A 21,138-nucleotide genomic window follows, 5' to 3' on the forward strand; every position below is an offset into this window, starting at 1 on the left:
TTATTTTAAACCGAGTTATATCAGTTTATATGAGTATATTGCGATTTTCTGAATTTTCTTTGTCCTGCGTTTTGAAGAGTTGGGCATGTCTGGGCCACATAGCTAATGTTTGCTGCTAATTACACGGTTGAAGACGACATTCTACAGCCGAGCAACGATTATTATGGACAAAGGACAACTTGCCCAAGATTCTGATGGAAGCTCATCAAAAAGTAAGAACTATTTATGATGTTAATTCGTTGTTCTGTTGAAAAATGTAAAACTACCATTCCGCCATTAATTTCGGTGCGGTCTCGCTTTAACGCACGCTGTATGTCGTAGTAACGTTAATTTTAAAAATCTAACACAGCGGTTGCATTAAGAACTAATGTATCTTTCATTTGCTGTCCAACCTGTATTTTTTAGTCAAGTTTATGATTAGTTATTGATTAGATTAGGTGCCTCTCCAAGATGGCGCCGGACAGATTGCTTGAAGTTTGGCTACTATTCACATTGTATAACCACGATTTGTGCCGCTACATATGCACATTTTCGAACAAACCCTATATGCATTGTGTAATATGATGTTACAGGACTGTCATCTGATGAAGTTTATGAAGGTTAGTCAAAAATTATATATATTTTGCTGGTTTGTTACGATCGCTAACCTTTGCTGCTGGTAAATGGCTTGTGTTTCTGGCTATTGTGGTAAGCTAATATAATGCTATATTGTGTTTTCGCTGTAAAACACTTAAAAAATCGGAAATATTGGCTGGATTCACAAGATGTTTGTCTTTCATTTGCTGTACACCATATATTTTTCAGAAATGTTTTATGATGAGTATTTAGGTATTTGACGTTGGTCTCTGTAATTATTCTGGCTGCTTCGGCGCTATTTCAGATTGCAGCTGCAATGTAGAACTGTGATTTATACCTGAAATATGCAAATTTTTCTAACAAAACATATGCTATACAATAAATATGTTATCAGACTGTCATCTGATGAAGTTGTTTCTTGGTTAGTGACTATTTATATCTTTATTTGGTCGAATTTGTGATAGCTACCTATGCAGGAAAAAAATGGTGGAGAAAAAAAAGTTGTGTCTTTTGCTATGGTGGTTAGCTAATAGAAATACATATTGTGTCTTCCCTGTAAAACATTTTAAAAATCAGAAATGATGGCTGGATTCACAAGATGTGTATCTTTCATTTGGTGTCTTGGACTTGTGATTTCATGAACATTTTATTATATGATATCCCTGTGGCTTTAGGCTAGGCTATGCTAGTCAGCTTTTTTGATGGCGAGGATCCCGGATCCGGGTTTGTGACTCGTTAGAGGTTAATTAAACAAGTTTAATTATTCCCAAAGGGTCGTCACAGCTGTATTCAGACAACAAAACATTTCTCACCATCACAGGTATATACAGTGAGGGAAAAAAGTATTTGATCCCCTGCTGATTTTGTACGTTTGCCCACTGACAAAGAAATTATCAGTCTATAATTTTAATGGTAGGTTTATTTGAACAGTGAGAGACAGAATATCAACAAAAAAATCCAGAAAAACGCATGTCAAAAATGTTATGAATTGATTTGCATTTTAATGAGGGAAATAAGTATTTGACCCCTCTGCAAAACATGACTTAGTACTTGGTGGCAAAACCCTTGTTGGCAATCACAGAGGTCAGACGTTTCTTGTAGTTGGCCACCAGGTTTGCACACATCTCAGGAGGGATTTTGTCCCACTCCTCTTTGCAGATCTTCTTCAAGTCATTAAGGTTTCGAGGCTGACGTTTGGCAACTCGAACCTTCAGCTCCCTCCACAGATTTTCTATGGGATTAAGGTCTGGAGACTGGCTAGGCCACTCCAGGACCTTAATGTGCTTCTTCTTGAGCCACTCCTTTGTTGCCTTGGCCGTGTGTTTTGGACCATTGTCATGCTGGAATACCCATCCACGACCCATTTTCAATACCCTGGCTGAGGGAAGGAGGTTTTCACCCAAGATTTGACGGTACATGGCCCCGTCCATCGTCCCTTTGATGCGGTGAAGTTGTCCTGTCCCTTTAGCAGAAAAACACCCCCAAAGCATAATGTTTCCACCTCCATGTTTGACGGTGGGGATGGTTTCTTGGGGTCATAGGCAGCATTCCTCCTCCTCCAAACACGGCAAGTTGGGTTGATGCCAAAGAACTCCATTTTGGTCTCATCTGACCACAACACGTTCACCCAGTTGTCCTCTGAATCATTCAGATGTTCATTGGCAAACTTCAGACGGGCATGTATATGTGCTTTCTTGAGCAGGGGGACCTTGCGGGCGCTGCAGGATTTCAGTCCTTCACGGCATAGTGTGTTACCAATTGTTTTCTTGATGACTATGGTCCCAGCTGCCTTGAGATCATTGACAAGATCCTCCTGTGTAGTTCTGGGCTGATTCCTCACCGTTCTCATGATCATTGCAACTCCACGAGGTGAGATCTTGCATGGAGCCCCAGGCTGAGGGAGATTGACAGTTCTTTTGTGTTTCTTCCATTTGCGAATAATCACAGAAACTGTTGTCACCTTCTCACCAAGCTGCTTGGCGATGGTCTTGTAGCCCATTCCAGCCTTGTGTAGGTCTACAATCTTGTCCCTGACATCCTTGGAGAGCTCTTTGGTCTTGGCCATGGTGGAGAGTTTGGAATCTGATTGATTGATTGCTTCTGTGGACAGGTATCTTTTATACAGGTAAGAAACTGAGATTAGGAGCACTCCCTTTAAGAGTGTGCTCCTAATCTCCGTTCGTTACCTGTATGAAAGACACCTGGGAGCCAGAAATCTTTTTGATTGAGAAGGGGTCAAATACTTATTTCCCTCATTAAAATGCAAATCAATTTATAACATTTTTGACATGCATTTTTCTGGATATTTTTGTTGTTATTCTGTCTCTCACTGTTCAAATAAACCTACCATTAAAATTATAGACTGATCATTTCTTTGTCAGTGGGCAAACGTACAAAATCAGCAGGGGATCAAATACTTTTTTCCCTCACTGTATATCCCACTTAAAACACTCCTCCTTCTCTCCAATCCATACATCTTATGGTTCTACAGAAAAAGGGTCGTAAAACCCTTATTACTCCCTTCAGGGGATCTGACCTGACCTCAATCCCTCCTTTGCCTAATCCACAGATGTCCATCTGCTTCCCCTATAGCAATCCAATCTCCTCCCGTCCACCCAGCACATTCCACAGCCACTCTCTCTTTCTACAGATCTCACTCCTTTATATAAAATGCGTCTGATCTATCATGTCTTTAATATCTCAATGTACAAAGTTTACAGTTCAGTCGTGTGGTCAGGTGCCACAAAAAAAGTACCTAGGAAAATTGCAATTGGCTCAGAACAGGGCATCATAGCTGGCCCTTGGATGTACACAGAGAGCTAATATTAATATTGTCAATCTCTCCTGGCTGAAAGTGGAGGAGAGAAAGTGGAGAAAATTGTATGAACTGCCTCAATTTTGCTGGACCCCAGGAAGAGTAGCTGCTGCTTTGGCAGCAGCTAATGGGGATCCATAATAAAGACAAATACAAATGTGGTAACGTACCGTTTGCAACTCCCTGCTGATTACCGCATTAAACCGACTTTTCATGACTCTCCTCAGGCCAGTGGTGCCTGGTCCCCTCGCTGAGGCTGTACCCAGTGACGCTCTGCCTCCTCCTCTGGACATCGAGGGAGGTCCGGCGTACTCGGTCCGTGAAGTCCTGGATTCGAGGTTTAGAGCGGGGCGTCTCTATTACCTCATCAACTGGGAGGGCTATGGCCCAGACGAGCAGTGCTGGGTTCCTGGACGCTTCCTACATCCTGGACGCTTCGCTGACCAGGGATTTTCACCGTCGGTGCCCTGACCGACCCGCGTCCCTGTGTTCGTCACCGAGGCCGGTGTTGTCCCACTGCTATTGCAGCACGCCAGGGGGGTACTGTCACGGATCCCCCCAGTACTGCTGCTTAATCCGTTCACCAGCCCAGGAGGTCTACGTCACCGGCCTTCTAGACGTCACTGAACTAGATTCATTACCACCAACCCCAGACTGTCTTGTCTCATTATGCAAACCTGGTTTCCATTCCCTCTGATTTGTATGTTATATATGTGCCCTCTGTTCCCCATTGTCCTTGTCGGTTATTGTTACCATGTCCGTTGGTCCTGTGAGTACCTGTGCTCTTGTATCGGCTTCCATGCTGCGTGTATTCGTGCACTTGTTTTACGGGTCTCGTCCCTTGTATTATTTAGAGGTTTACACCTTTACTCTCTGTTTGGATGGAGAAAATAAAACCCGCTATTACTTATTCCTGTGCCTGTCTCCAATCATTAGACAACGTGACAGTTTCTATTCCAAGAAACATTCAAATGCATTTTACAGTAGCCTATGTAGGCCTCAGGGTTTCCGGTAGGAAAATATGACACTGTACAATGTGACCAGTTGGGAGTAGGCCTAGGCTACTAAGCGACTGCGAGTGAAGAGCAAAATAATTCAAATTTTTTAAAACCCAAATTGTAGGCTAACCACTACCCAAATGGAGATTCAGTGAAAAGAAAAATCTGATTGATTTATCAAGACCAGTCCCCATGCTTATCTGAAAGCAGCACGAAGCGGTGCTGAAATTGTTGACCACACGCAGGTAGGCTATTGCTTCAGATCCTATGATAACACATTGGATGACTTTGGGTGTTTCAGTAAGCAACAATTTGTTGCCTTCAATTGCATTAGCCTACTTTATTCCAATATTTTTGTAACTCATTGATATTTATTCCAATAGTAATTCATTATGGATCCATCCAGATGTGGTTTGAAAACAGTGCTTGTGGTGTGCTACAGTGCCTTGCAAAAGTATTCATCCCCCTTGGAGTTTTTCCTATTTTGTTGCATTACAACCTGTAATATAAATGGATTTTTGGATTTCATGTAATGGACATACACAACATAGTCCAAATTGGTGAAGTGAAATGGAAAAAAATTACTTGTTTCAACAAAAGAAAAATACGGAAAAGTGGTGCAGTCATATGTCACCCCCTTTGCTATGAAGCCCCTCTAAATAAGATCTGGTGCAACCAATTACCTTCAGAAATCACATAATTCGTTAAAGTCCACCTGTGTGCAATCTAATTGTCACATGATCTGTCACATGATCTCAGTAAATATACACATGTTCTGAAAGGCCACAGAGTCTGCAAGGGGCACCACAAAGCAAGCGGCACCGTGAAGACCAAGGAGCTCTCCAAGCAGGTCAGGGACAAAGTTGTGGAGAAGTACAGATCAAGGTTGGGATATTATATTTAAAAAATATCTGAAACTTTGAACATCCCATGGAGCACCATTAAATCCATTATTCAAAAATTGAAATAATATGGCACCACAACAAACCTGCCAAGAGAGGGCCGCCCACCAAAACTCACAGACCAGGCAAGGAGGGCATTAATCAGAGAGGCAACAAAAAGACCAAAGATAACCCTGAAGGAGCTGCAAAGCTCCACAGTGGAGATTGGAGTGTCTGTCCATAGGACCACTTTAAGCTGTACACTCCAAAGAGCTGGGCTTTACGGAAGAGTGGCCAGAAAAAAAGCCATTGCTTAAAGGGAAAAATAAGCAAACGCTTGGTGTTTGCCAAAAGGCATGTGGGAGACTTCAAACATATGGAAGAATGTACTCTGGTCAGACGAGACTAAAATTGAGCTTTTTGGCCATCAAGGAAAATGCTATATCTGGCACAAACCCAACACCTCTCATCACCTCGAGAACACCATCCCCACAGTGAAGCATGGTGGTGGCAGCATCATGCTTTTTCATTGGCAGGGACTGGGAAACTGGTCAGAATTGAAGGAATTATGGATGGCGCTAAATACAAGGAAATTCTCGAGGGCAAACTGTTTCAGTCTTCCAGAGATTTGAGACTGGGACGGAGGTTCACCTTCCAGCAGTACATACTTCACTAATTTGGACTATGTTGTGTATGTCCATTACATGAAATCCAAATAAAATGCAACAAAATAGGAAAAACGCAAGGGGGATTAATACTTTCGCAAGGCATTGTATCTACATGACTAAATCCATGTGTATGTATAGTGTGTATGTTATCATATGTGTGTGTGTGTATGTGTATGCATGTGTCTGTGCCAATGTTTGTGTTATTAAAATACAATTTTATTGCTTGCGTCAGTTACTTAATGTGGAATAGAGTTCCATTTAGTCATGGCTCTATGTAGTACTGTGCGCCCTGAACCGCTCTCCATCAAATGGTTGATTTAGGTGCAATCTTACTGGCAGCAATATCCTTGCCTGTGAAGCCCTTTTTGTGCAAAGCAATGATGACGGAACGTGTTTCCTTGCAGGTAACCATGGTTGACAGAGGAAGAACAATGATTCCAAGCACTACCCTCCTTTTGAAACTTCCAGTCTGTTATTCCAACTCAATCAGCATGACAGAGTGATCTCCAGCCTTGTCCTTGTCAACACTCACACCTGTGTTAACGAGAGAATCACTGACATGATGTCAGCTGGTCCTTTTGTGGCAGGGTTGAAATGCAGTGGAAATGTTTTTTGGGGATTCAGTTAATTTGCATGACAAAGAGGGACTTGCAATTAATTGCAATTCATCTGATCACTCTTCATAACATTCTGGAGTAAATGCAAATTGCCATCATACAAACTGAGGCAGCAGACTTTGTGAAAATTAATAGACACTCTACTGTAGACACTAATGTACTTGTACTCTTGCTCAGTTGTGCACTGGGGCCTCCCACTCTTTCTCTTTCTAGTCATTTACAACATTAACAATGTCTACACTGTATTTGTGATCAATTTGATGTTATTTTAATGGACAAAAAATGTGCATTTCTTTCAAAAACAAGGACATTTCTAAGTGAGTCCAAACTTTAGAACGTTAGTGTACGTATTCCCAGTCCATAGATTAGGGCCTAATTCATTCATTTCAATTGACTGATTTCCTTATATGAGCTGTAATTCAGTAACATCTTTGAAGTTGTTGCATGTTGCGTTTATATTTTTGTAAGGTGTATTACAATTTTCACCTGATTTTAACTTTAATATCTTGAAAATGGCCTTAATCTAAATGTAAAGTGACATCTGGCCTTACTTTGTGTATAGTAATGCCAGATGTGTATAGTAACCCCATCCATTATTGTTTGATCTAGCATGGATGACAACCTTTAAGCTTTTTTTCAAGCACTTTTTATAGGTTGGCTGGTCTACTAGTAGACTTACTTTGAAAAAACAGAATGGTGTTGACCTGTTGACCTTATTGCCCAAACCATCTATATACTCAGGACATTAAAAATACTACATCAACTTTTTGTACCCAATGATTATTGAAGAATATAACTTGGTAATGCCTCATGACATGAGCTTAGTTCAACTGTCGTACCCAATTAGAATCCAAAATACAAGCTTATTTTACTCCAATGTTTGTAAATAAAGTAAATGTAAACAAACACCGTATAGCCTCACAACATGTTTAAAATTATAATGGATGGTCAGTCCTTGCATCTATAGCTCTGTCTATACATTTGAGAGTGGTTAGATGATTCCAGACCCATCCTTCACCTTTTTACCTAAACAGTGGTTGGGAGAGCGCTGCAGATACCCCTTTGATAACCCCCACACCATGGCATGAGCTGGGATCAAAGACTTCGGTAGAATAGAATCAAGTAGAATAGAAAATAATAAAATATGCTTTGTATTCACACCATTAGTATCCTAGGTTATATCACCCTTTAAATGAAGAGGGTCATATTTACTACTGTGGCTCTTCATTGATGTGTTTACAACAAAACATTCCATCATAACAAGAGAGCTGTTCATCCACCTACAAGGTCCAACTACATCATACAACTCAGCTTGATAAAGTGCAGTAGGCCTATAATCAGAGATGGGCAGTATTTCTGTTGCATGTATTTCAATTACTTTTGAGTATTTTGTCATTTGTATTTCGCTGGCCTGAACTACAAACCAATGTATTTTGTAACAAGATACATTCAAGAGCTGTAATTTGTATTCTCAAAATACAAAATACTTTTCCATACCCTTTTTTTTTATAGCGGTTCACAATTTTGTGGCCGCTTTGGTATAAGAAATTTGATAGCACTATGCTGTATTAAGATTGTCTGCTAAATTACCAAAATGTAAACGTTAAAATGAACACTTGCAAAGCACACTGACCATTAGTCTTATGAGCTCCACCCCTTATTATAACAATACCCACTGTGCTTTGCAGGTTATTTTTCCATTTTTTTAATTTTGGTCATTTTAGCAGACACTTACGTAGAGCGACTTAAAGTCAGTGCATTCAACCACATATCACAGTTATAACAAGTCAAATGTCTGTTACCTTTACTGAGAATGTTTATCTGAATACAATGCTTTGCAAAAATGTTTTTGTTTGATACATCTTTGGAGTAGATTGTAGTTGTATACATTTATCTTTGCCCATCTCTTCCTATAATATATTTCATTCAAAGAACTTCAAAACATAAGCTTTTACAAACAAACATTCCTCTATGAGACTGCCTACAATTGTGGACCTAGTGGACTGAGCGAAGGTTGCCACTGATGATATGCCATCGATACAGAGATCACACGCTAAAGGGTACCACCACAGTCCTGGAGGGGGCTCTCGACAAACAATAAACTGGATGGCATTATTTTGGGGGAAGAATCAGATGTATAAAATTTATTTTTTTGCACCAATTCATAGACATCCTGCTTTCAAAATTCAACCTTAAACGTGGATTTGAATCTTTATGAAACAGGTTGAAACTGTGTTATAGGCAAAGAACTCAAGTATGGTAAAGAACTCAAGTATGAGGCTCTCCAATGACTTTGCAGATTTTTCTACAGATCTATGAGAAACGGTTCACAACAAGCAAATGTTGGAAAAAGTGAGATTGTATGCCTATTGAAATTATTTCAATCCACATTTATTTATTAGGTTTTATTTATGCTACATTTAATTTGTTCTATATAACACAATATAGCCTAATCCAGGTTGCCTAGTCTACTTTATGATGCAGTTTCTTAGCCTTCTCTTCTGTCTACTATACTGTTGCCTATACTGTAACATTTGAAGTAGCCTACCACAGGATAACAACAATGGCTTATGACACAATTTCTATAGTCTAAGCGTTTCTCTTGAGTCAGAAACAAATTTGTTAGGCCGCCTATGAAGCATGTTATTCGGGCCCCTTGTCTTACCTGTTGACTTCGATGTGCACTTGACAATTCTACCTCCATCATTGCGCAGTTGATATTCCCTTGTGAATTTGCTCTTAAACGCCCAGATCCGCAATTATCTTTAAAGTCCCTTACACTAACACGAATCAAATGAAATCTTACTGAACAGCGTCCTGAATATGAACATAGTTCAGTCTAGAAATAATGAAAGCGTTAAGAAACCCCAGCCGCTGAACGGCCCTGCCCACTAGCAGCGGCAGCCTGACTGACAAGGTGGTAACGGCCCCTGGCGCTGTCTGGACACTGAGAGCTTGCCATAAAATACACCCAGAATGTTTCCTTTTCATTCAGTGACATCTAGTGGGTATAGTCTATTAGTTGTATCCCATAAGCTTGTAGGCAATACAACGAAATAGGCCTAGTTTAAGACACAATTTTATAAATACACAATTTTGTAAATCAGGCCAACACCACTTCATGAACTGTACAAACAACACCTCACAAGGAAAGCACTCCAGGTTTCCAACAACAACTCAACCCCCCCAAGCATCCTTCCAAATGCTTCCACCTGGTGAGAGACTAAAGGTGCCACTCTCTCGGAAGAATGGCCTAAAAAGTATTTTATCCCAAATAAGACTGATGATCTGACACGTAAATGCTCAATGTGTGTAATGTGTATGTTTTATGTCTGTTTTTATCCCTTTAATGTAAGCCAGAGTGCCAAATGCAATTTTACATTCGGTGTAATTTAAAAACAGTTTTCTAATCTATCTAAACCTACAGAATGCACAATTCTAAGTAACCTAAATTGGTGGTTGCCAGGTGCACGGTGTTTCCTCCGACACATTGGTGCGGCTGGCTTCCGTGTTAGGTGGGTATTGTGTCAAGAAGCATTGTGGCTTGGTTGGGTTGTGTTTCGGAGGACGCACGGCTCTTGACCTTCACCTCTCCCGAGTCCATACGGGAGTTGCAGTGATGAGACAAGACTGTAACTACTAATTGGATACCACGAAATTGGGGAGAAAAACGGGGTGTAAAAAATAAATAGAAAATAAATAGAGGGCTAAATGGTGGCCTGCGGGCCTAAGTTCTGAGCAAAAAAACATAATATTATTTATATATTTTTTTAATTGTTGGACTGTAAAAACACTAGCAAATCAGTTCCAAGTCATTTTAATTTAGTAAATATCTTCCAGAAAGTATTCACACCTCTTGACTTTTTCCACATTTTGTGTTACAGACTGAGATTTTTTTGGTCACTGGCCTACAATAACCCATAATGTCAACGTGGAATTATGTTTTTCGAAATGTTTTCAAATTAATTTAAAATGAAAAGCTGAAATGTCTTGATTCAGTAAGTATTCAGCACCTTTGTATGGCTCACCTAAATAAGTTCGGGAGCAAAAAATGTCCTTAACAAGTCATATAAGTTGAATACTATAATATTTTTATCATGTGGGATGGATGGGGATGCTGGGAGTGAGGGTGAAATCAAAGAAGACAGACAGAACAGTTTAAATACATGTTTGACCGGTGGACACTGAGTAGCTTTCTTCTTTCTTGCCTGTCAGATGCAGCTCGTTGGCAATCAAGGGCGGGGCTTGTGAGGAAATACGTTCTATGTGCCGTAGTACATTAAAGATCCGTTCTTCTCCTTTCTAGGGTTTTCCAGAAGGCCTACTGAGTGTTGGAATATTTTTTATTCTGTACTGGCTTCCTTCTTTTCACTCTGTCAATGAGGTTAGTATTGTGGAGTAACTATTGTACAATGTTGTTGATCCATCCTCAATTTTCTCTTATCACAGCCATTAAACTCTGTAACTGTTTTAAAGTCACCATTGGCCTCATGGTAAAATCCCTGAGCAGTTTCCTTCCTCTCTGGCAACTGAGTTTACCCATCTACCAATAGGTGCCCTTCTTTGCGAGGCTTTGGAAAACCTCCCTGATCTTTGTGGGGTTGAATCTGTGTTTGAAATTCACTGCTCAACTGAGGGATCTTATAGATACAATTATTGTATGTGTAGGGTAAAAAGATGAGGTAGTCATTCAAAAAGAATGTTAAACACTATTATTGCATACAGAGTGAGTCCACTGTAGTGTTTTTGCTGACTTTACCGTAGTATTTACTGTTACGGACTATAGTCCGCAAAACACTACAGTGAATACTGTAGTATACTGTAAAAATAATATAGTAAAAGAAAACTGTAGTATATACTATAGTAATTAATGTAGTGTTTTTGCGGATTGTAGTATACTGTAGTATTTACAGTTAACTATAGTATAAATAATGTAGTAAAATAAAACTGTAGTATATAATATAGTAATTAATTATGTGTTTTTTCGGACTGTAGTATAATGTAGTATTTACTGTAGAGTTTTTGCGGACATTACTGTAGAATTTACCATTGTCACGATCGTCGTAAAGAGGAGACCAAGGCGCAGCGTGAGTAGAGTTCCACATAATTTTAATCAACTGAAACTCACCTAACAAAAACAACAAACAACCAAACGAAACGTGAAGCTACAGGTGTGCACTCAGGCAACTCAATGTAGACAAGATCCCACAACACAAACGAGGGAAATGGCTACCTAAATATGATCCCCAATCAGAGACAACAATAAACAGCTGTCTCTGATTGGGAACCATATCAGGCCAACATAGACATACAAAACCCCTAGACATACAACACCCCTAGACATACAAAACTAGTGTACCCACCCTAGTCACACCCTGACCTAACCAAAATATATAGAAAAACAGAGATATCTAAGGTTAGGGCGTGACAACTATAGTGTTATTGCTTTATTATCTTTGACATAGAAGTGGAGGCTTGCTCTTTGAGGAAACCTACTGGAGAAATACTAAAATAGCATGTCCGTAACACGTAGGTACGACTGAGATCTGAACAGATAGTTCACAACTTCTGCTCTTTCCTATAACTGGTAGGGAACATAATATGTGGTCTATAGTTGGCATGTAGGTTTCTCATTTATGGGTGGCACAAATTGCGATTAAATACTGTCAAATATACTATAGTAAAGAAAAGTGTTTGTAGTTACTGTAGTGTTTTTGCAGATAATACTGTAGTATTTACTACAGCTTTTGTTTTCCAAATAATAATGTTGTATTTACTATAGTATTCTACGGTATACTACAATTTACTACAGTAAGTACTGTAGTATTCTATAGTAAACTGTAGTATTTTCTCATGTGGGATAATAACAGGTGCACTGTTAACTGCCTGCTCTTTGTTTTCTTTGCCTTTGAAGTTGTGTTTAACTCTTTGTAGGTGATATAAGAATGTTTATGTGAACACACTTTACAGGTGTTTTTGTTTGCATCCTTTGCTCATGTGTCTAGGTGACCCCAAGCATACTTCCAGTTGTGGCAAAATGGCTTAAGGACAACAAAGTCAAGGTATTGGAGTGGCCATCACAAAGCCCTGACCTCAATCCCATAGAACATTTTTGGGCAGAACTGAAAAAGCATGTGCGAGCAAGGAGGCCTACAAACTTGACTCAGTTACACCAGCTCTGTCAGGAGGAATGGGCCAAAATTCACCCAACGTATTGTGGGAAGCTTGTGCAAAGCTACCCGAAACATTTGACCCAAGTTAAACAATTTAAAGGCAATGCTACCAAATATTAATTGAGTGTATGTAAACTTCTGACCCACTGGAAATGTGCTGAAAGACATAAAAGCTGAAATAAATAATTCTCTCTACAATTATACTGACATTTCACATTCTTAAAATAAAGTGGTGAACCTAACTATTTTTACTTGGATTAAATGTCAGGAATTGTGAAAAACTGAGTTTAAATGTATTCAGTTCCAATGAACCGGGCTAATTTGACTTCAACATTTCTTTCTCTACGGCATTGGTTAGTTGAATAGGGTGTAAATGAGGACCTGTGGTTTCATCAAACACCATCACCACTTTCCTCTCTGATACAGTATTACTCTTGCTTCCTATCTTGGCCCTCTTCATGCTTTCTTTACTAGATGCTCCACTGCTTTCGGTATCATGATCTCTCTTCTTCCTACTGTATGTCTTTCCACTACAGACAATTCCGGTCTTTGACCCTCATCCTCCCGCTCCATATCATCAGAACAGATACCCATACGGTTCGCATTCCAGCACAGCTGTTGTTTCTAAAAACCTTTTCTCCATTTCCTCCATTTCGTATGCACCACTCACCGCCATTTCAGCTGTCAGACTTCCACATTTCTCACACACCTCATTCACACAGTTCGGACTCCCGACCCAGAATTTACCCCTTAAATCAGGGGTGTCAAACTCATTCCATGGAGGGCCTATTGTATGCTGGTTTTTGTTTTTTCCTTTCAATTAAGACAACCAGGTAAGAGTTCCTTACTAATTAGGGATCTTAATTCATCAATCAAGTACAAGGAAGGAGCAAAAAACCTGCAGACACTCAGCCCTCCGTGGACACGCGCCTTAGATCAACTCAATCAATCAAACCTTCGCAGTATGCATTAGAGCTGTTGTTAGTGTCATATCTGGAAGCTTTGGTGACATAACATCTTTGAAAAAATATTATTGGTAAAACACACCTCCCACTGGGCACACCATGTCATTCCAATGTGGAAATGTGGGTCATATAGAATAGAATAAACTTCATTGTCCATCCAGGATGTAAATTTTTCTTTGGCATCACCTTCCATTAAAGGATGACATATACACATACATTCTCACATCATACACATTTGAACAGTGCATCATGTTACATATACTAAAAACATAGAGGACATTGATACATTCACTTGCAACCGACAGCTGTCCCAACTCCACTGGATAGATAAGTACATATACTGATATAATTTACTTTGCATTTAGTAGTCCAACAGCACAAGAACCAAATTCATGTTTGAACACATTCTTCTTGGAAATGGGCATTCTGAAGCACCGGCCAGAGGGAAGCCTCTCGAACTGAGGGTGTAGAGGGTGGGAGGGGTCGCCAAAGACAGCCAGTGCCTTCTTTTGGGTTGCCTTGTGGAACAGACTGTTCAAATGTGCCTGTAGTCGGTTGTGTTTACTATTCAGGTCAGTTTACTTTTCCTCGTCAATCTCAGATTACCATACCAGACAAGTTGCTGTACACCCTCTCCAGAACAACCTGGCTGACCCCAAACCCCTTCAATTTCTTACCACCTCAGTCACCGGCTTCATCAATAAGTGCACCGACGACGTCGCCCCCACAGTGACCATACGTACATTTCCTAACCAGAAGCCACAGGCAACATCCAAACCGAGCTAAAGGCTAGAGCTGCCGCTTTAAAGGAGCGGGCAACTAATCCCGCTATGCCCTCAAACGAACCATCAAACAGGCAAAACGTCAATACAGGACTGAGATTGAATCCTACTACACCGGCTCTGACGCTTGTCAGATGTGGCAGGGCTTGCAAACTATTATGGATTACAAATGGAATCCTAGCCACGACCTGCCAAGTGACGCAGGCCTACCAGACGAGCTAAATGCTTTTTATGCTCGCTTCGAGGCAAGCAACATTGAAGCATGCATCAAAGCACCAGCTGTTCCGGACGACTGTATGATCACGCTATCAGTAGCCGATGTGAGCAAAAACTTTTAAAAAGTCAACATTCTGGCCGCGGGACCTGACGGATTACCAGAAAGTGTACTCAGAGCATGTGCGGACCAACTAGCAAGTGTCTTCACTGACATTATCAACCTCTCCCTGACCGAGTCTGTAATACCTACATGTTTCAAGCAGTCCACCATAGTCCCTGTGCCCAAGAACGTGAAGGTAATCTGCTTAAATGACTATGGCCGCGTAGCACTCACGTCGGTAGCATGAAGTGCTTTAAAAGGCTGGTCATGGCTCATCAACATCGTTCCCAGAAACCCTAGACCTACAAAAAAAGATATATACACTGCTCAAAAAAATAAAGGGAACACTTAAACAACACAATGTAACTCCAAGTCAATCACACTTCTGTGAAATCAAACTGTCCACTTAGGAAGCAACACTGATTGACAATAAATTTCACATGCTGTTGTGCAAATGGAATAGACAAAAGGTGGAAATTATAGGCAATTAGCAAGACACCCCCAATAAAGGAGTGATTCTGCAGGTGGTGACCACAGACCACTTCTCAGTTCCTATGCTTCCTGGCGGATGTTTTGGTCACTTTTGAATGCTGGCGGTGCTCTCACTCTAGTGGTAGCATGAGACGGAGTCTACAACCCACACAAGTGGCTCAGGTAGTGCAGCTCATCCAGGATGGCACATCAATGCGAGCTGTGGCAAGAAGGTTTGCTGTGTCTGTCAGCGTAGTGTCCAGAGCATGGACGCGCTACCAGGAGACAGGCCAGTACATCAGGAGACGTGGAGGAGGCCGTAGGATGGCAACAACCCAGCAGCAGGACCGCTACCTCCGCCTTTGTGCAAGGAGGAGCAGGAGGAGCACTGCCAGAGCCCTGCAAAATGACCTCCAGCAGGCCACAAATGTGCATGTGTCTGCTCAAACGGGCCGCCCCCAGGTGGTAAGGGTAGGCAACAACACATCTGCCACGCTGATCCTCAACACCGGGACCTCTCAGGGGTGAGTGCTTAGTACCCTCCTGTACACCCTATTTGCCCACGACTGCGTGGCCAAGCATGACTCCAACACCATCATAAAGTTTGCTGACGACACAACACCTGATCACCAACAACGATGAGACAGCCTATAGGGAGGAGGTCAGAGACCTGGGCAGTGTGGTGCCAGGACAACAACCTCTCCCTCAACGTGAGCAAGACAAAGGAGCTGATCATCAACTACAGGAAAAGGAGGGCCGCACACGCCCCCATTCACATTGATGGGGCTGTAATGGAGCGAGTCGAGAGTTTCAAGTTCCTTGGTCTCCACATCACCAACAAACTATCATGGTCCCAACACATCAAGACAGTTGTGAAGAGGGCACAACAACACCTTTTCCCCTCAGGAGACTGAAAAGATTTGGGATGGGTCCCCAGATCCTCAAAAAGTTCTACAGCTGCACCATCGAGAGAATCCTGACTGGTTGCATCATCGCCTGAGGTGCTGACTTGTTGCACCCTCCTCAACTACTGTGATTATTATTATTTGACCATGCTGGTCATTTATGAACATTTGAACATCTTGGCCATGTTCTGTTATAATCTCCACCCGGCACAGCCAGAAGAGGACTGGCCACCCCTCATAGCCTGGTTCCTCTCTAGGTTTCTTCCTAGGTTTTGGCCTTTCTAGGGAGTTTTTCCTAGCCACCGTGCTTCTACACCTGCATTGCTTGCCGTTTGGGGTTTTAGGCTGGGTTTCTGTACAGCACTTTGATATATCAGCTGATGTAAGAAGGGCTATATAAATACATCTGATTAAATAATTTTGATTTGGTATGGCAACTGCTCACCATCTGAACGTAAGGCACTACAGAGGGTAGTTCTTACGGTCAAGCTTCCTGCCATCCAGGACTTATATACAGTGGTTACTCATCTAAAAGTTTTGAGATTATGCTGAGGGATTTATAGGTAATTTTTGGTTTAGTACGATACCCTGCGTCACTGCTTCATTGCTCCAGACCAGCGCAAGGGGAGTTAGAGCACTGATTATGCTTTTGGGTCCCAAGGCGCTAATGTGTCTCTAACTGACAATGAATGAGCAACATAAACCAAATAGAAACTGATAATTGTGCACGACTTCAAAATTGAATTTCAATGAGCTGAATCAGGAGGATGAAGAAGGTGATTGAATTGAGAACAATAGTGTAAGAATTGCTATTCCTCTGTCCTGCACACGCACACCCAGAAAAGGACACATTATTTTGTTACTAATCGTCAGTATTATGGTGTGGAAATGTTAGGATTATTTTGCTCTTACTGTAGTACTGTAGCCTACTACCGACCGGTCACGTTGTACCACGCCATTATGGGCTATTAGCAGAACAATATCCTTTGTGCAAGGAAATTGATCAGCATTAAAAACCTTTTGGATTTTTGTGGTGCAGCGGTCTAAGACACAGCATCGCAGTGCAAACTGCGTTGCTACAGATGCTGGTTCGATACAAGTGCCGGCCGCAAACCGGGAAACACATGAAGCGATGGTGGGCTTTTTGTTTCTCTCCCTCTAAAAACAGAAATAAATAATTCTAAATAACAAACTGGCTTTATTTACAAATTAGTAAGAATGTCTCACCCCATGTTCAAGAATGGCCTTTTTCTCGCTCACTTTAGGCTATTTGAAAACAAAATAATCTCCAAGATATCATTATTTTTAAACAAGCCATAGAAAGTTGGTTCCAAATACACACACTGCTGAAACTACTACTGGACTTGAATGTCAACGGAGGCGCCTCAGGTTGGATCAAGGACTTTTTAACTGACCGCCCAGAGGGTCCTCATGAATAGGGCCCTCTCTGGTGAACTGACCCTGAACACAGGGGTGCCCCAGGGGTGTGTCCTTTCACCATTGTTGTTCTCTATCTACACTAATGAGATGAATATCCAAGGAAACAATCTGAATTCAGGCTGTATCACATCCGGCCGTGATTGGGAGTCCCATAGGGCGGCGCACAATTGGCCCAGCGTCATCTGGGTTTTGCCGGGGTATGCCGTCATTGTAAATAAGAATTTGTTCTTAACTGACTTGCCTAGTTAAGTAAAGGTTAAAATTTTTTTTTTGCAATTTTGTAATGTGTTTTGTTTGGTAAATATTCATTCACATTTGTAGTGCCACTAAATAAACAATGAAAAAAGACACTTGTTTCTTTGTTTCTACTTGATCAGAACAAGCTGTAACTGGACTGTAGCATATTGCTTACTAAAACTGTTGTTACACTAAGGTTTTTGTAAATCCCAAACTCTAAAAGTAATTAGAAAGGTACAAATGATTTGTGACATTGTGGTTACAATAAAGAATGTAAACAAGATGCAAACAAGATGCTGTGCTTTTATTTACAGTAGTGATGGACAGCTGGAGGCATTTTGAAAACAGGTTTTCACAAGTGTACTGTAGTACTGTAGCAGGTTTAGCCCATAATGCAAGCAAAGTTTCCCATTAGCAGGAAATAGACTCTTCATAGCCCAGCTACTGTAGGTGTGAAAATCCCCCAATTTGCAATGTATTTGTATGCTTAAGTACTCTAAAGTGTTACAATTCTAACTCAAGACCTCATGCAACTGCAAAATGTTGGAGAGCCATATAGATTGCAAAATAGTTTTTCATGGCACATGGTTTATGAATTGACACGCAAATCTTCATAGCCCAGCTGCTGTAGGGGTGAAAATCTCCCAATTTGGTTTGGGTCATTGTCTGCATTTATAGAATACATGTTTTTATTGACCCTAACAGCTAACATTAGGTACAATACTAGAAATATACATGTAAATATACTTAAAGATAACAAAATATTGCTATAATCCTACCTTGAAAGAAACAATGTGGTCCCAGAAACACCTCTCTGACATAGGGCCCAGCATATCTCTTGATGATTTCTTCCTCAAAGAAATCTCAAGCCATGATACCTGAAAAAGGAGGCAACAGTGAATTATTTTGGAACACAAAGCAGTCCACGAGATGTAGGCTACAATATTTGATGTACCTTTTGCTTGGTAAATAGCTAAACTTACCATCAAAAATCAAATATGGGCCTGGTCCCTGGGGAGAAATTGCTCCCCACACATGAGGGGATGCTTGGGACTTGGCTTGCTTGATCTTCTTTTTTTCTGTAGCAATTTTGATGGCCTTTGCCGAGCGCATCTTCATCTATTAGTGAGTCGATCGCTTGAATAGTCTTGCTGGAAATGGAATACAATGTAAAAATGTGCAGCATACAGTAAATACCAGCAGTCGATTTATTTAAGCATTATTTTTGCATTATTAGGCCTACTTTACAGTATTGTAGCCTACTCTACCTGTTCATTTTCCCGGGCTTTCGCGTTTGGCGTAACACAGGCATCTGTCACGTTCTGACCATAGTTCTTGTGTGTTTTGCTTGTTTTAGTGTTGGTCAGGACGTGAGCTGGGTGGGCATTCTATGTTGTGTGTCTAGTTTGTCTGTTTCTGTGTTTGGCCTAATATGGTTCTCAATCAGAGGCAGCTGTCAATCGTTGTCCCTGATTGGGAATCATATATAGGTGGCTTGTTTTGTGTTGGGGATTTGTGGGTGGTTGTTTCCTGTCTCTGTGTTTTCTATGCACCAGCTAGGACTGTATCGGTTTGCCACATTTATTATTTTGTATTTGTTAAGTGTTCACGTTTATCGTTCGTATTAAACATGTTGAGCACTGGCTACGCTGCGTGTTGGTCTGATCCCTGTTTCACCCCCTCTTCTAGTGAAGAGAGGGAAGGCTGCCGTTACAGCATCTAATGATAGTGTAAGCGAATAGCACTGTCTGTGACCAAAATCCCCAAGTCTACCAGTGTTTTTGAAATGTCTCCAGTAGATTTTCCATTCCTCCTGATCTGCTCACATAAATACATAGAGATCCTGTTCATGGTGCTACAGTATGTTGTTACAACATAATCAAAGTGAGGACAATCGGCAATCTGCTGTATACATATGGCCTATTATAACTTGAAAGTCACACCTTTTCAGTACTCCTCACCCCGCCCCAAACTCCACCCTTAACAGAAAAAAGAGAAACATTATCTGAGGGCAGAGATACGGTCGACAGCTGATGCATTGGTCCAGAGCCAGGCGGTATTGGCGGAGAGTCACTCGTCATTGGCAGAGAATGACGCGTTGAAGAGGGCGAGGAACGAGTGCCATTATGGGCTATTAGCAGGACAATAGACTCTTGCTAAGAGGGAAGGTATCGTCCAATGTATTTCTTAGTTAGGTTGGCTGTATCACAACCAGCCGTGATTGGAAGTCCCTTAGGGCGGCGCACAATTGACCCAGTGTCATCCAGGTTTGGCCGGGGTCGGCCATCAGTGCCATATTTTATTAATGGAAACCCTGAAGATTAAATTTTTCGTTTTTATTATCATTATTAATTCCTTCAGAGTTATATAAAAGCCCCTTAGATATTCTCACAGATCAGATTTGCCCTAACAAAAAATGCCCCTTAGATATTCATTTAGAATCCTCCAATCCTCTAAATGAAATTATTGGCGGAGAGTCACGTCATTGAAAAAATATATACAGTGGGGAGAACAAGTATTTGATACACTGCCGATTTTGCAGGTTTTCCTACTTACAAAGCATGTAGAGGTCTGTAATTTTTATCATAGGTACACTTCAACTGTGAGAGACGGAATCTAAAACAAAAATCCAGAAAATCACATTGTATGATTTTTAAATAATTAATTTGCATTTTATTGCATGACATAAGTATTTGATCACCTACCAACCAGTAAGAATTCCGGCTCTCACAGACCTGTTAGTTTTTCTTTAAGAAGCCCTCCTGTTCTCCACTCATTACCTGTATTAACTGCACCTGTTTGAACTCGTTACCTGTATAAAAGACACCTGTTCACACACTCAATCAAACAGATTCCAACCTCTCCACAATGGCCAAGACCAGAGAGCTGTGTAAGGACATCAGGGATAAAATTGTAGACCTGCACAAGGCTGGGATGGGCTACAGGACAATAGGCAAGCAGCTTGGTGAGAAGGAAACAACTGTTGGCGCAATTATTAGAAAATGGAAGAAGTTCAAGATGACGGTCAATCACCCTCGGTCTGGGGCTCCATGCAAGATTTCACCTCGTGGGGCATCAATGATCATGAGGAAAGTGAGGGATCAGCCCAGAACTACACGGCAGGACCTGGTCAATGACCTGAAGAGAGCTGGGACCACAGTCTCAAAGAAAACCATTAGTAACACACTACGCCGTCATGGATTAAAATCCTGCAGCGCACGCAAGGTCCCCCTGCTTAAGCCAGTGCATGTCCAGGCCTGTCTGAAGTTTGCCAATGACCATCTGGATGATCCA

General features: G+C 41.2%; 1 protein-coding gene across 3 annotated transcripts in view; it reads right to left on the reverse strand.

The window, feature by feature from the left end:
* The window catches only part of LOC139566469 (nuclear factor erythroid 2-related factor 2-like), a 41,044-nt gene extending 31,589 nt beyond the window's left edge, over positions 1 to 9,455 (reverse strand). For all 3 annotated transcript variants that reach the window (XM_071387678.1, XM_071387679.1, XM_071387676.1), the window contains exon 1: positions 9,221 to 9,455. In XM_071387678.1, the coding sequence (XP_071243779.1) occupies positions 9,221 to 9,262 (42 nt within the window). In that variant the 5' untranslated portion in view covers positions 9,263 to 9,455. The remainder of the gene's footprint in view (positions 1 to 9,220) is intronic.
* Between the last annotated feature and the right edge of the window lie 11,683 nt (positions 9,456 to 21,138).

This window comes from Salvelinus alpinus, chromosome 38 (genome assembly GCF_045679555.1).
Source record: "Salvelinus alpinus chromosome 38, SLU_Salpinus.1, whole genome shotgun sequence".
Taxonomy (NCBI): Eukaryota; Metazoa; Chordata; class Actinopteri; order Salmoniformes; family Salmonidae; genus Salvelinus; species Salvelinus alpinus.